This window comes from Trachypithecus francoisi, unplaced genomic scaffold, assembly GCF_009764315.1.
Source record: "Trachypithecus francoisi isolate TF-2019V2 unplaced genomic scaffold, Tfra_2.0 Lachesis_group5, whole genome shotgun sequence".
Taxonomy (NCBI): domain Eukaryota; kingdom Metazoa; phylum Chordata; class Mammalia; order Primates; family Cercopithecidae; genus Trachypithecus; species Trachypithecus francoisi.
The window spans coordinates 14,334,169-14,348,339 of record NW_022681470.1 but is presented as its reverse complement, the minus strand read 5'-3'; the positions used below and the strand labels follow the sequence as shown (position 1 = coordinate 14,348,339).

Sequence of the window (14,171 nt, the reverse complement as noted above, 5' to 3'; positions counted from 1 at the left end):
AAGAACAGGCTTCTATCAGAATAGACACTATCGCACATCGCTGAGGAGATCCTTGGCTTTGATGAGCAAACTGTTGCACAGTACATTCTTAGAAGAAGACAAGGAAGACCTATTTAATGAGTAAAATCTGAAAAAGTCAGCCCAGTTCCTTTTCCCAGCTCCTGTAATACTAAAGTCAAGACAGATAGGTGCCCAATGATCTTATCCCGATATTATCTCATGCTAACACCCTCAAAAGAGGAATAGGGGTCAGAGGTCAAATGACCCATCCTTTTGTCTGGATATTATTTATACAGTATTGTTGCCATTGATGTGTCAGGGGTCTCAGCTCTCTTTGTTGGAAGAAGTAGAAGAAGTATTGGCACATTTTTAGTGGGGAGGGAATGTGAGATTGGAGTTTTTGTGAGATTTGAGTTTTTAGGTGGGGCTTGGGCAATTTCCTAAGTATGCTAGAATAGGTTATTATGGCCTGACTCCAGTGAGGCCATAATAAAAAAAGCTCCAGTGAAGCTTTAAATTGTTGGAATTCTCAAAACAGTAGTGCATGCTTATACACCAGTACACCATTAGCTTCCTGGATAATTTTGTTTATGTGAGTTTTTACACAGGCATTCCCACCACATCCCACTCCCAAAAAGAAGTGTTCAGTTAAGGAATATCCGTACTCATATGGTCAAGCAGACAGAAACCTCCTGATTTGAAAAGGAGTATGGGAAGCTTGGTTTTTTGAGGGGTAGCAGAGTAGAACGGGGGCAGCTGTTGAAACACAACAGAGCAGACAGAGCACATAGGACTGATGGGGTTGAGAACGGAAAATGAAAAAGAGAAACAGCATTGAGTGCTTAAAATTAAAGGAAAGAAGTTGAGATGGCAATTAGTAACTCCTCTTCGGTAAGCAGAAGTTAACAGACATGATAAGGTGATGACCTCCCAAGTATAAAAAACTCCTGGGATAAGCTGTATGTGAACAAAAAGGATTTAGTGGTCTTTAACAGTATTTGTTAACTATTTGACTTTATATACAACATTGCATTAAACAGAAAGTAGATATTTTAAAAACAGACAAGTGTTTATTGAGTACTTGTGATATGGTTTTGCTGTCTCCCTACCCAAATCTCATCTTGAATTCCCATGTGTTGTGGGAAGGACCCACCGGTAGGTAATTGAATCATGGGGGCAGGTCTTTCCCATGCTGTTCTCATGATAGCGAATAAGTCTCATGAGAAATGATGGTTCTATAAGGGGGGGTTTCCCTACACAAGCTCTCTCTTTGCCTGCTGCCATCCACGTAAGACGTGACTTGCTCCTCCTTGCCTTCCAGCAAGATTGTGAGGCCTCCCCAGCTATGTGGAAATACTAGTCCATTAAACCTCTTTTTCTTCCCAGCCTTGAATATGTCTTTATGAGCAGCATGAAAACGGGCTAATATAGTAAATTGGTACCAGTAGAGTGAGGCATTGCTGAAAAGATACCCGAGAATGTGGAAGTGACTTTGAAACTGGGTAATAGGCAGAGGTTGGGACAGTTTGGAGGGCTCAGAAGAAGATAAGAAAATGTGGGAAAGTTTGGAACTTCCTAGAGGCTTGTTGAATAGCTTTGCCCAAAATGCTGATAGCGACATGGACAATGAAGTCCAAGCTGAGGTGGTCTCAGATTGAGATTAGGAACTTATTGGGAACTGGAGCAAAGGTGATTCTTGGCATTTTGCCTCTGCCCTAGAGATTTGTGAAACTGAACTTGAGAGAGATGATTTAGGTTATCTGGCAGAAGAAATTTCTAAGCAGCAAAGCATTCAAGAGGTGACTTGGGTGCTGTTAAAGGCATTCAGTTTTATAAGGGAAGCAGATCTTAAAAGTTTGGAAAATTTGCAGCCTGATGCAATAGAAAATGTGCAGCCTCAATGCAATAGAAAGGAAAATCCCGTTTTCCGAGGAGAAATTCAAGCCAGCTGCAGAAATTTGCGTATGTAACAAGAACCTGAATGTTAATCACCAAGACAATGGGGGAAATGTCTCCAGGACATGACAGAGGTCTGCACCACAGTCCCTTCCATCACAGGCCTGGAAGCCTAGGAGGAAAAGATGGTTTCTGGGGCCAGGCCCAGGGTCCCCATTCTGTGTGCAGCCTAGGGACTTCGTGCCCTGCATCCGAGCTGCTCCAGCAGTGGCTGAAAGGGGCCAACATAGAGCTTGGGCTGTTGCTTCAGGAGGTGTAAACCCCAAGCCTTGGCAATTTGCATGTGGTGCTGAGCCTGCAAGTGCAGAGAAGTCAAAGATTGGGGTTTGGGATACTTTACCTAGATTTCAAAGGATCTATGAAAACACCTGGATGCCCAGACAGAAGTTTGCTGCAGGAGTGGGACCCTCAGTGCAGAAGTGAAATGTGGGGTCAGGACCCACATACAGAGTCCCTACTAGGGCACTACCTAGTGGAGCTGTGAGAAGAGGGTCACTGTCCTCCAGACCCCAGAATGGTAGATCCACAGACAGCTTGCGCTGTGTGCCTGGAAAAGTCACAGACACTCCGCGCCAGCCCGTGAAAGCAGCTGGGAGGGAGGCTGTACCCTGCAAAGCCACAGGGGCAGAGCTGCCCAAGAACATGGGAACCCCCCCTCTTACGTTGGCGTGACCCAGATGTGAGACATGGAGTCAAAGGAGAGCATTTCAAAGCTTTGAGATTCAACTGCCCTGCTAGATTTTGGACTTGCATGGGGCCACTTCATTTTGGCCAGTTTCTCCCATTTTGAACAGCTGTATTTACCCAATGCCTGTACCCCTATTGTGTTGAGGAAGAAACTAACTTGCTTTTGATCTTGCAAGCTCATAGGTGGAAGGGACTTTCCTTGTCTCATATGAGGCTTTGGACTGTGGACTTTTGACTTAATGCTGAAATGAGTTAAGACTTTGGGGGATAGATGGGAAGGCAAGATTGGTTTTGAAATATGAGAATATGAGATTTGGGAGGGTCCAGGGGTAGAATGATATGGTTTGGCAGTGTCCCCACCAAATGTCATCTTGAATTACCATGTGTTGTGGGAGGGACCCACTGGGAGGGTTATACATTCAGGCTTTTGAATAGTCCACACTTGGATTTAAATCTCCGCTTGACCAGTTACTCATTCTGTGACCTGTGACATTATCCTCTCAGCCTCAGTTTCCCCATCTACGAAACGAGGTAACAACAATGTTACAGAACTTTTGAGAGTAGGATATGAAATTATTTATGTAAAACAGTTAACATAAATAATACATAAAGTGTGCTCAAAACCGTGTCCAATTATTATGTGATATTTGTTTAGTTACTGTATATAATAAATGTTATTGTTGAACTTGATGGAACACATAGAAGTATTATTTTGCAGTAAAAAGATCCTCTTTAATATACAATATGTAATTCTCTTGCTGTAAGCTTATTTGAGTTTAAATTTTCCAAAGAAGGAAATGGCTTATTGGCTTATTGTAGTGTCATCACTAGGAGTCTTGGAACTTTTCCTGTAAGAGGCATATAATGTGGAGGGGTACCACTAGAGGGCTCTGCGGGGACCCTAAATACCTTTTCCTTGGCTGTAGTGATGGAGAAGCAACCCTGAGAAGCCCTGACCTTTTGGAGATCAGAGCCATTCAATTCATTACAGCTGTTCAAGAAGGCAAGTAATAACAAGAATGCCACAAGAGCAACTCCTCGGAGCCACTTCTGCCAGAGAGCTGGGGGGTGCAGGTGGATGTCACCAGAAACAACTGGTTGATGCTGAGCTGAGAAACCCTATTGCTTGAATTTCCCTCTCTCCTATACCACTCCACAGAGCTACCCTTGTGGGGACTTGGATGACATAATACAATGAAATTTTAACTTTGAGACAGGAAACCGGATAGTATTGAAGGTTCTGAAATTCTAGGCAAAGACCTAACCAACAATAACAAGAAAACCCACCTTGAATCTCAACTGATCCTTGAGGCTGCGACCCAGACTGATGTTTGGGCATGTGTAAGGGGGATGAGCACAAGGCCCTGGGAGTTCTGGGGCTGCATGAGCCCTGTGTGTCCTACATGCGGGGATGATGGCAGGGCACCTCTGATGATGCACTGTCATGGGATAAATGCCCCTCTGGCCTCAGTGGTCACTCAGGGATTGTGCTGGCAAGTGATGCAATAGGTATGTATATCATAGCTTTTTAACGAGCACCATCGACCAGTAGCTTACAGCTGTGTCTGAGTGACAGCAGTGAAGCTGGTGCCTGCAGAGGCAAATGTCAGACCTGCAGCTGAAGCAAGAACCTGGGAGCTGGGCAGAAAAGGAGCTTTCCTGCTACCCAGGTGAGTTTGGATCTCCAGACTGAGGCAGTGGGGTGGGAGCAGAAATCACTTCAAGCATTTGTTTTATTGTGGCTGTTTTGCTTCTGTGGTGTTTGAACCACCCCCTGCTCCACCCTGCAGAAAAAGAGCTGTCCACGGGGCCAGACAAGATAATGTGCCTCTAGACTCAAGAAATGAATGCCAGCCTTAGGAAGCTTTGCTTTTTTCCAGCTATCCCTGTGGAATAATTCAGGACTTCGCACAGTGAAGAGTCAACTCTCAATCCAAAGTCAAGCACTTCCCTTTTTAAACTTGTGCAACACTGAGGCTTAAGTTCTCAGGGTCTCCCCTCCGCAGGCGCTGGTCCTTTTAAAGGGCTCCTCAGGGAAGTGGTGGACAGAGGCTGCAGTCAGGACCTGGCTGGGAGGAAGAGAGGGATGAGGGCTGCGGGGCTGGGCGTCCCGGGGAGGAGGGCGGAGCAGGTGAGCTGCGGGGTGGGAGCAGGGAGTGCACTTGTACGTGACGTTGGAGTTTGCAGCAACCTCCAAGTAGGAGGCTGTGCGCGCGTGTGTGTGGAGTGGCTGCGTGGCCGGGGAGGATGTGCGCTGCAGGGTGGCCGCCGCAGTGAGCAACGCGGCGACCGGAGCCCGGCGGGCAGCCGGGGAGGCCGGGACTGAGAGGGGCGAACCGCTGGTGCTCCCCGGCGGCGGAGGGCCGCGTCGGCCACGGGCCCGGGAGAGGCGCGCTCCAGCCGGCCCCAGGATGTAGGCGATCAGCGGCAGCGCTCCTGCAGGCGGCCGGCTCATCATGAAGAAGCACTCGGCCCGGGTGGCCCCACTCAGCGCCTGCAACAGTCCGGTCCTGACCCTCACCAAAGTGGAAGGTAATGCGCGGCCGCCTCGCCCCGGGGGTCCTGCACCCTAGCCGGGGGATGCTGCCACCCTGAGGGGGAGCTGCCTGACTGCGGGGCGCCGGGGCTGGGGGTGCTGCTCCCCAAGGACGCGTCTCCGCAGTGCAGAGCGCCGCCGTCTGCGTGGGGGGACCTAGCAGCTTCGGGGACTGCCCTGAGCTCCCTGGCGAGCAGGAGTGAGCGAGCTGCGGCGAGCGAGCACCCGGCTTCCCAACCCTCTCCTTCCTGGGCAGCACCCAGCGCATCTGGCAGCAGCTGCACCCTCACCTCCATCCCAGTTTGTCTTGGGGCTCTTGTGTGTTCGGCAGGAGGGGGTCGTCCAGCCGCTCCCAGTGTCCCCTCACCGCACACACACTTGAGTTGCCTGGGTGTGGAGCTCTGTGCCTCACCCCCAGGCCGACCAAAGGTGCTGCCCGTGGCTGGTAGAGGTGGGAGAGGGCTGCAGCGAGCTAAGGAGACGTCTCTCCTGCCTGTTCCGAAGCCTTTCCGGCCACCAGCCAAGTGACTGCCCTGCTCTTTGGGAATGGGCGGGGCGCACAGGTGAGGGAAGAGCCAGCACCAGTCTGTAAACAGGCTCTTTTCCTGGCCCTGGAGAGGGCTCAGATGGGCTGTGAGAGGGCCCCAGAAGGTGTCCTCCTCCTCCTCCCCGTGTTGTCCTTTCTGCCTGGAACTGCTGTCACCCAGGAAATGTGAGCCAGAGGGCAGGGGAGGAAGCAGCCCACCGAGGAAAGCTTCCTCAGACACAGCTGGCTTCTGCTGGCCTAAGGGGCCTGGCTTTCCAATGGAGAAGGGGGCAGAGGGACCAGTCCCAGTTCTTAACCCCTCCTCCCAGGAGGCAGAGGTGGAATGACTAACGCCCTCTCCCAGGAGCAAGCCACCTGGGCCAGGTGAGGCAGGCCGACCATCCCCTAGGTCCCAGGAGCTGCCCTCTAGGCCTTTGCTTGTGCTGAGCTAACAGAGCCCATGAGCATCAAGCAGTGAGTGAGGGGCAGCCATGGGCTCCGACAGAGCCTGGCTTCTGCTGTTCCCGGGAAGCCTGGACTTCTCTAGGCTTCTGTGGACCCTGCTTCCCACTCATGATTTCTTGTTTATTACAATAAATCTCAGAAGCAGCGAAGACAAGACAGAGGTTGGCTTGGTCATTGTATGTTCCAAGTTCAACTATCCACACAGGCCTGCCTGCAGCTGCCCTAGTACTATGACCCCCATCCTACAGAGGAGCACTTTGGGGCCCAACAAGGTGGGTTCATGTGTGCTAGACCCACAATTGGTAGGTGGTGAAGCAGGAATGGAATCCTGGGCTGTCTGATCCAAAGCTTATGCCTTTTTTTCAGAACATCAGTTTGCACTGAACTGCAACTACTTACCTATTTCTCATCATTTTCTATCTTTAGGAGGTTGGGTTTTTTTTCCTTCTTGTGGCTGTGTTCTTCTCTCCTCCATCCCAACCTCAGGAATGACTTGATATCAGCCATCTACACCTGAGTTTAGTGCAAGTGCCACCTCTTCCAGGGGTGTTTGTATTTCTAAGCCTTCTCCCAGACATTGCCCACATGTATGTGTGAGTTAGGGAGGGAAGGGTTGGCTGTTTATTTCTCTGAGGGAAGCAGGGAGTGGGTGTCTGCTCACTCATAGGGTCCTCATGGGAAGCTGCCGCGCTCCTACCTGCTAGTAGGACAGATTGGTTCCGCTCTCCAGCAGCAGGGGGTCTCCCTGGGACACTCCCAGCCCTCCTTGGGCAGGACAGGTTTGAACAGCACTGGAAGTGGGGCAGGACATGGATGGCGGAGCTACCCGAACTGGGTACTGTGGCCTCAGAGGTGCTGCAGGAGGCAGTGAGTGGCATGCGAGGCACAGGTACTTCCCTATGGCCAAGGCTGGAGGTTGCCTTCAGGGAATGAAAATGAGAATTATCTCCCACTAACCACCCCCCCCCACCAAAAAAAAAACCAAACCCTTAGGGCTGCTGCCAAAAGAGTCTCCTGTGCATACTAACACCAGCAACTGCCTCGTCATGGACTTGGCTTTGGAACTAGCATTTCCTCATAAATGCCTGTGGATAATAGAAATGTATAGTGAACTAAGAAATGGTCAGATTGAGGATCGAGACTGGGCTCTTCCCCTTTTTCAGTTGGATTTGTGTAATGAAAACAGCATCAGTTTCCTCAAATGTAAAAGAGAAGGAACAACCTACTTCAGCAGGCTGTGAGGAAATGCAATAAGGTAGAGGTAGCTGAAAATGCCTAGCAAGCCCCCAGTTGCATTTTGCACGGGATACCTACAAGTATCCTGTGCAAAAGTCTGCCCATCGGGGCCTGAGAAAACCTGCCCTTGGTATGCCTGGCTCACATATAGCTTTTTCTCTCTGCCTGGTTTTTTTCCTTGGTGTTTTTATTCAGTTTGGCTTTTGGTCTATTTTTTGGAAACCATTTGCATCTTATGTGCCGGTTTTGGAAGTGTTGAATCATTTTGTTTTAACTTGAATGCACAGGGCAAGGTGGTCCCCATGCTGCGGCTGTTTCCGTATGGATGGCAGACAGGCTACAGGGAGGGAATGCAGCCAGCGAGGAATATTTATTAGCTCGCAGAGTGTGTCATCTAAGGGGAGGCAAGAAGGCACCAGCATGTGGTACATATAAAACCAAAATAGAAAAGGCAAAGCTTGGTTAAACTCAAACATAGGAAGATGGGCAAGATTACTTCATTTACTCAACAAACACTTCATCCAACCCTACTCTGTGTCCTGTGACAATGTAGCAAGGCCCTGGAAATGCAAAAAAGGAACAATTCTAGCTTCATTCTCTTAATGACATGTTAGTCTAGAGGGGAAGAGACATACAGATAGATAGATAAATTATCAAATACAAAGTAGTAAGTTCTGATATTGAACTAAAAGCAAGGTGTCACAGGGACACTGAGAGTTGAGCAATCTGAGGAGGCGTTCCTGAGGAGGAGGCCTTCATGAGGAGGAGGGTTTCTACAGAGGAAACCTTTCTGAGGGGGCCTTTCTGAGGGGGAGACCTTTCTGAGAAGGAAGACTTTCTAAGAAGAGGCCTTTCTGAGGAGAAGATATTCCTGAGGAGAGGAGGCTTTTCTGAGGAGGGCTTCTAAGGAGAAGGCCTTCCTGGGGAGGCCTCCTCAGAAAGGTCTCTGAGGAAGAGGCCATTCTAAGAAAAAAGCCTTTTTGAGGAGGAGGCCATCTAAGAAGGGAGTCTTCCTGAGGAAGAGGCCTTTCTGAGGAGATATTCCTGAGGAACAGATCTTTCTAAGAAGGAGCCATTCTAAGGAGAGGGCCTTCCTGAGGAGGGGGCCTTCCTGAGGAGGAGGCCTTCTGAGGCATCACAACTGAGGCAAGCGGGATATGAGAAAGCTTGTTGGTGCAGAGGGGAGGAGAGGCAGTTTCAGGCAGAGAGAACATGGATGCTCGGGCTCAGCCCAGAAGCATGAGGGGAGTGGGGCTGGGCCTTAGATAGGGGTTAAGGCTTGAAAAGTGTGTTCTGGTGACATTGATGGCATCTGTCATGTCTAAAAACATACCTTGTTTTCACAGATCCTTTGCTTGGCTTTCCTTTCAAAAGCAGAGCATTGATCAGTAGCATATCTCTAATAGACTAGTGTTTACTAGGATCATCTCTACTCACAATCAGCTCATTCATGTTCATTGAAATTACATTCAATAGGAATTAATCGTTGAGAACAGTACAGTGAATTCCCCCAAGAGGCCTGCAGCAAGTAGTGCTGTGGAAAGAGTGAGGGCTTTGGAATTAGATGGACTGGGTCTACCCAGCTCTCACACTAGATGAGTGATTTCTGGCTAATGAATAAAGCTCTCCAGGAATCAGTTGCGTCCTAGGAAAGGAGGTGTGATGGTGTGTTGCTCTTAATACTCAAATAATAGTTTTTGCTAATGAATGTCTACTATATTGCAGGTACTATGCTAGGAGAGATTGTTGCGTTATCTCTATTTTTTCCCTAAGCAAGGGTAAGTATTGTTACCCAACTTTATAGATAAGGAAACTGAGGCTCAGAAAAATCATTCACAGAAGGTCCGGTAATTAGAAAACAGGGATCCCAGGCTTCAAATCTGTATCTACCTGGCTGCAAATGTTGCAAAACCTTTGCACAACTCCTTTTCATTTGAGAAGGAAAGAGAATTTTATCAGCTCATGGCACTTTGTAGATGTTCAGTAAATGCTGCCTGAAGCTCCCATTGTATGTAATTCCAGCAGTTTGGGAAGGCCGAGGCAGGTGGATCAGGAGGTCAAGAGAGCAAGACCATCCTAGCCAACATGGTGAAACCCTGTCACTACTAAAAATACAAAAATTAGCCGGATGTGGTGGTACGCACCTGCAGTCCCAGCTACTTGGGAGGCTGAGGCAGGAGAATCGCTTGAACCGGGAGGCGGAAGTTGCAGTGAGCTGAGATCATGCCACTGCATTCTAGCCTGGTGACATAGAGAGACTCCATCTCAAAAAAAAAAAAAAAAAACCTCCCACTGTAATATAACTAATATAACTCAGTGATTGGGACCCCCATAGGGGCTCACGGGCCCCATAGCTGTGTGTTATATTCTTAATGCCTCTGCTTTGGAAGTATTGGGTGGTTTCAGCTGCCCCCAGAATAGGTCTGACTACCTTGTTCCTGTCAACAGGATAAGACGGTCATCCTGGAATGCTCAATTAATAGTATATGAAGACCCAGGATGCTGGCCCAGTCCAAGAGGATTCTTGAGAAGTATACTGCCAAAGAGTTTCCCTCAACCCAAAATATTTCCCTGGTTGGCTAGCCCTAGATCTGAAACTCCAGTGGCAAAAGTCATTCATGTCGTGATCAAATATTTTACCTAATATATCCAAGAGAATGAACCAGATGTTTGTGAGGACTCTAGGAGGAGTGAAACATAATCCTTGATCCAACAGAGCTTCCAAATGAGTGAGGAATGTCAGAAAGGCACACCAATAAAGAATGCACACTGAAATGTAATGTGTTTGATTCTGTGGAAGAAGTATAAAGCAAATGCTGCATTTCAGCTGAGCGTGAACTCAGTTCTGGCTGGGATGCAGATGGCTCCTACGCAGCACTCTTGCTTGCCATCATTACCCCCTTCTTTGCCAAAATGACCTAATCTGACAGGATACTCTTTCCTGCTGAGCCTGGATGTGGCCTCAGAATTCATCTTGTCACCACACTCCAGGTGACAGTTAAACATTTATTGGAACTAGTTTCCTGGGAGCACAGTCAGGATGGCATGGTAGAGGAGGTTGCCTCTGCCCTGGGCTGTCAGAGGTGGGAGGGAAGACCACAGCATTTCCTGACAGAGGGAGCCACGAAGGCGCAGAGCCAGGAGAGGGTGACGCTGGGAGACCAGCAGGCAGTCTACTGGGCCAGAGTGTAGTGATCAGAAGAAGCAGGAGGAGGGGAGGTTAAGCTAGACCATGGGCAGACGCTGAGGCATCCTGAACGCTGGACTCGGAAGAGAAGATTGAAACAGGGGGAGCCAGATAAGAGAAGAAAACACCATCTGAGACTGAGAAAAGAGACGGTCATCGGCAGTAGTGGTGTTCAAACTGGGTTATGAAATCTCTTCCATCAGTCGCAATAAGTATTTCTTATTAAAGGAATTAGAATAGAATAAAAACTGCCACTGTCTATCAAATGTAATAAGAGTCAGAGTGGATCCAAGATGCTTTCATTTCAGGGGCGTGTGTGTGTGCTTATGTGTACATGCTCGCATGTGCGTGTCATATTGAAGGTATAGCGAAAAATTTTTAAAACCCTGCTGGAAAGTGTCCAGTGGCAACAAGGAGACATGTTGGGGAGTGACAGCAGCAGTCCACCTGTGAGCTCATGGTAATAATCGCAGCAGTGACATTTGCTTCCTCCTCACCATGAGCCCTTGACCTGGGTTGCCGATTCAGTCCTCACAACATGCCTCTGCAGTGGCTCCTAACGTAATTCCCACTGTGCAGTGAGGAATAGGATTGCAGGGTAATCAGGTAACTCACTCTTTGAGACAACTGCCACGTGGTATGCCCACATCCTGACCACTGTACCATCTGATGGCAAGGACAAGGACAGGATAGAGGAGGAATCAGCAGGCCATGGTGAGAGTGTGAAGTAGGAAGGCTGAAAAGAGCCATGAAATACGGCTTTGAAGATTATGCCTGAACAATTCTGGGAATGGAGATGCCATTAGGAGTAACAGTGAAGACAGGAGGGGAAACACAACTGGGAGGGAGAAATGGGGGAGTCACATTTAGAAAAGTTGAGTTTGAAGCCAATGCCTGCAAACACAGGTATTAGCAGGCAGGGAGGTGGCAGAAAGAGGCTGTGAAGCCTGAGGAACCAATCATGTGATATGGAAATAAATGGGCAAAGACAGAATCCTGGTGACCATGCACATTTAGGAGATAAGGGAGTCGGGAGAGAAGTTTGACCATCCAGACCAGAGAACTCAGATAGTACTGTGGCATGGAGACCACCGGAAGAAAATCGAGAAGAAAGAGAGAGAGTGATGTGTCAGATGCAGCCAAGAGAGGGTGATTTTGTGGAAACAGCTTTAAGTGGGTGCTGGTCTGCAAGCCAGATTGCAAGGGTGGGTGGGGGCATTACTGGATACTTGGTTGAAGTGTTTGACAGTGAGGGAGGTTTGAGAAGCTATGCTGTTTTAAGAGGGAGGGAGATAACTTTTGAGAGAGCCAGGCTGAGTCCAGGGCAGGTCTGAGGTTGCCCGGAGAGAAAGATGATTGATGCAAAAATTAATGCACCAGTGGCCTGGCCTAGAGGAGGAAGCACAAGACAGAGAAAGGGAATGATCGTCTTTGAAAAGGAGCAGAGAAAGCTTAATGGGCAAAGACACAGAGAATCATGAAGACTCAGAGAGGGGAAGCTAAGGGAGCGGTGCTGGTGACTTTGATCTTCTTTGTAACGTAGGAAGTGTCATTGTTTGCCGCAAATGATGGATGGGGCTTGAAGACTTGAAGAGGTGGGAAAGGATTCAGAACAGCCCTATTGGGACAGCCAAGAAGAGATTTAATTCTTAAAAGCTTTTTTGGCGCGTAGTACATTTCCATTGGTTAAGACATCGTGTAGCTCAGGAGAAGGGACTGGAGGGAAGAACACTGGATGAGGTGTGGGGACATTCAAGTGTGATTTTCTGCTCCTCCATTAGCTAATTAATATATTGGACATGTCGCCTGGCCTCTTGCAGCCTGGGCTTCTCCTGCTGCAAAGAAAGAGGATTATAATAGATCTTCCATTGTCTCTTTCAGCAGGAACATTCTAACAGTCCATTAAGTAGCTTACTCGTTAGCAGAGATTGGTTTATCTGATTAAAACCCTTCATTAGCGGCCGGGCACGGTGGCTCAAGCCTGTAATCCCAGCACTTTGGGAGGCCGAGACGGGCGGATCACGAGGTCAGGAGATCGAGACCATCCTGGCTAACACTGTGAAACCCCGTCTCTACTAAAAAATACAAAAAACTAGCCGGGCGAGGTGGCGGCGCCTGTACTCCCAGCTACTCGGGAGGCTGAGGCAGGAGAATGGCGGAAACCCAGGAGGCGGAGCTTGCAGTGAGCTGAGATCCGGCCACTGCACTCCAGCCCCGGCGACAGGGTGAGACTCCGTCTCCAAAAAACAAACAAAAAAAAACCCTTCATTAGCTATAGTCAGAGAGCAGAGCTTTGAGGAATTGAGACCAGGAACAATAAGGAATCGAGCATGTGCAGGTATGTGAGCATATGTGTGCATGCAAACAGGTGCTCTTTCTGAGAGTAGATTTTGGCATTTGAGCAGGGGATGGAAAGACTAGCTACACGAGTACAACTTGCTCCACGAGACGGAACCCCAGATGATGAGATGGCATAAAAAGAGGTACAGAAGGATGCCAAAGAGAAGCTGTGCAACTTCCAAGCTTTGCCTGGGGCTGGTCCCAGTCTCCATGTTTCTGTGTTAAAGCCTTGATGCCCAGGAATGAGCTGAGACATGTCAACCATTGTTGGTTCAGATTGTCTATCCTTGGGTAGGAGATTAAGCCTGAGAGGTCATGTTTAATACCTTAAGACCAACCCCACCTTGGTTCTTGACCAAGCAAGTTTAGTCCTGCCTTGTTGATGTACAGCGACTCTGCTGAGAACTGGAGGTATGTTTGAGAAAACGGTGTTTTAATTTTGCTCTGTTCTGCTCATTTTCATCTAACACATCATCCAACCAAAACCCATACCTCTTCTGACTAGAGGACCAGAGATGCCCCCATCCCCCCATAGCTGTCCAGAACTGCCATGGTGAGTCTTGTGGGCCGGCAACTCCACAGGAGAAGGCTCCAGCATGCCCCTCTTCCTCAAGAGCCCTCAGGCTGCAGCAGTGGGCAGTGTCTTTGCCTGGACGTACTGTCCTATCTATAACCTGCCCTCCTGTAAAACTGTGGTTCATCCTTTGCGTTCCAACAGCCAAATTTCAGTACACATAGAAGCCAAAGAATCTGGAGATGCTAACAATTGATGAGGAAAAACACCAGCATATTTGTCTGGGTTTTGTGTGCAGGTCATTAGCGGCACCAAAACATCACCAGGTTTACCAACTGTGAGTACCGGCTGTGTCTATGGAGGCATCATGTGCCCAGGCCACAGAAAATGGTGAAATTCCAGGAGACTGCACAAGCCATAACTAGCAGTGCATGTAGATTAAAACTGATGCGCTCAAGTTCAGATGCTTTCAGACCAAGTATTAAAACACAGTGCTCTGCTTCCTCCCAAGGGGAGGCATTGACTCTTGCCCCAAGGCACAAACAGTATTATTTAAGGCTTACCCATACCCTGTCAGTTTCTCAAGAGTCATGATTCACCTTAGGCTGAGTACATTCCAAGACTGTCTTAAATCCACTGCATGAAGTTATTCAGCCCTTTGAGAGTTATTCAGGGACCTCTATGGAAATGGAAGTGAGGTAGAAATGCCGATTTAGATATCTGA

At 48.5% G+C, this 14,171-nt stretch overlaps 1 protein-coding gene across 2 annotated transcripts in view; it reads left to right on the top strand.

The window, feature by feature from the left end:
• SLC35F3 (solute carrier family 35 member F3) overlaps positions 1 to 14,171 on the top strand; it is a 401,456-nt gene that overhangs the window by 281,463 nt on the left and 105,822 nt on the right. The window contains exon 1 of one of the 2 annotated variants that reach the window (XM_033196822.1): positions 4,752 to 5,175. The exons of the other annotated variant lie outside the window; for it this stretch is intronic. Coding sequence (XP_033052713.1) covers positions 5,100 to 5,175 — 76 coding nt within the window. The 5' untranslated portion in view covers positions 4,752 to 5,099. Of the gene's footprint in view, positions 1 to 4,751; positions 5,176 to 14,171 lie in introns of those variants that run through there. 2 annotated transcript variants of the gene reach the window in all.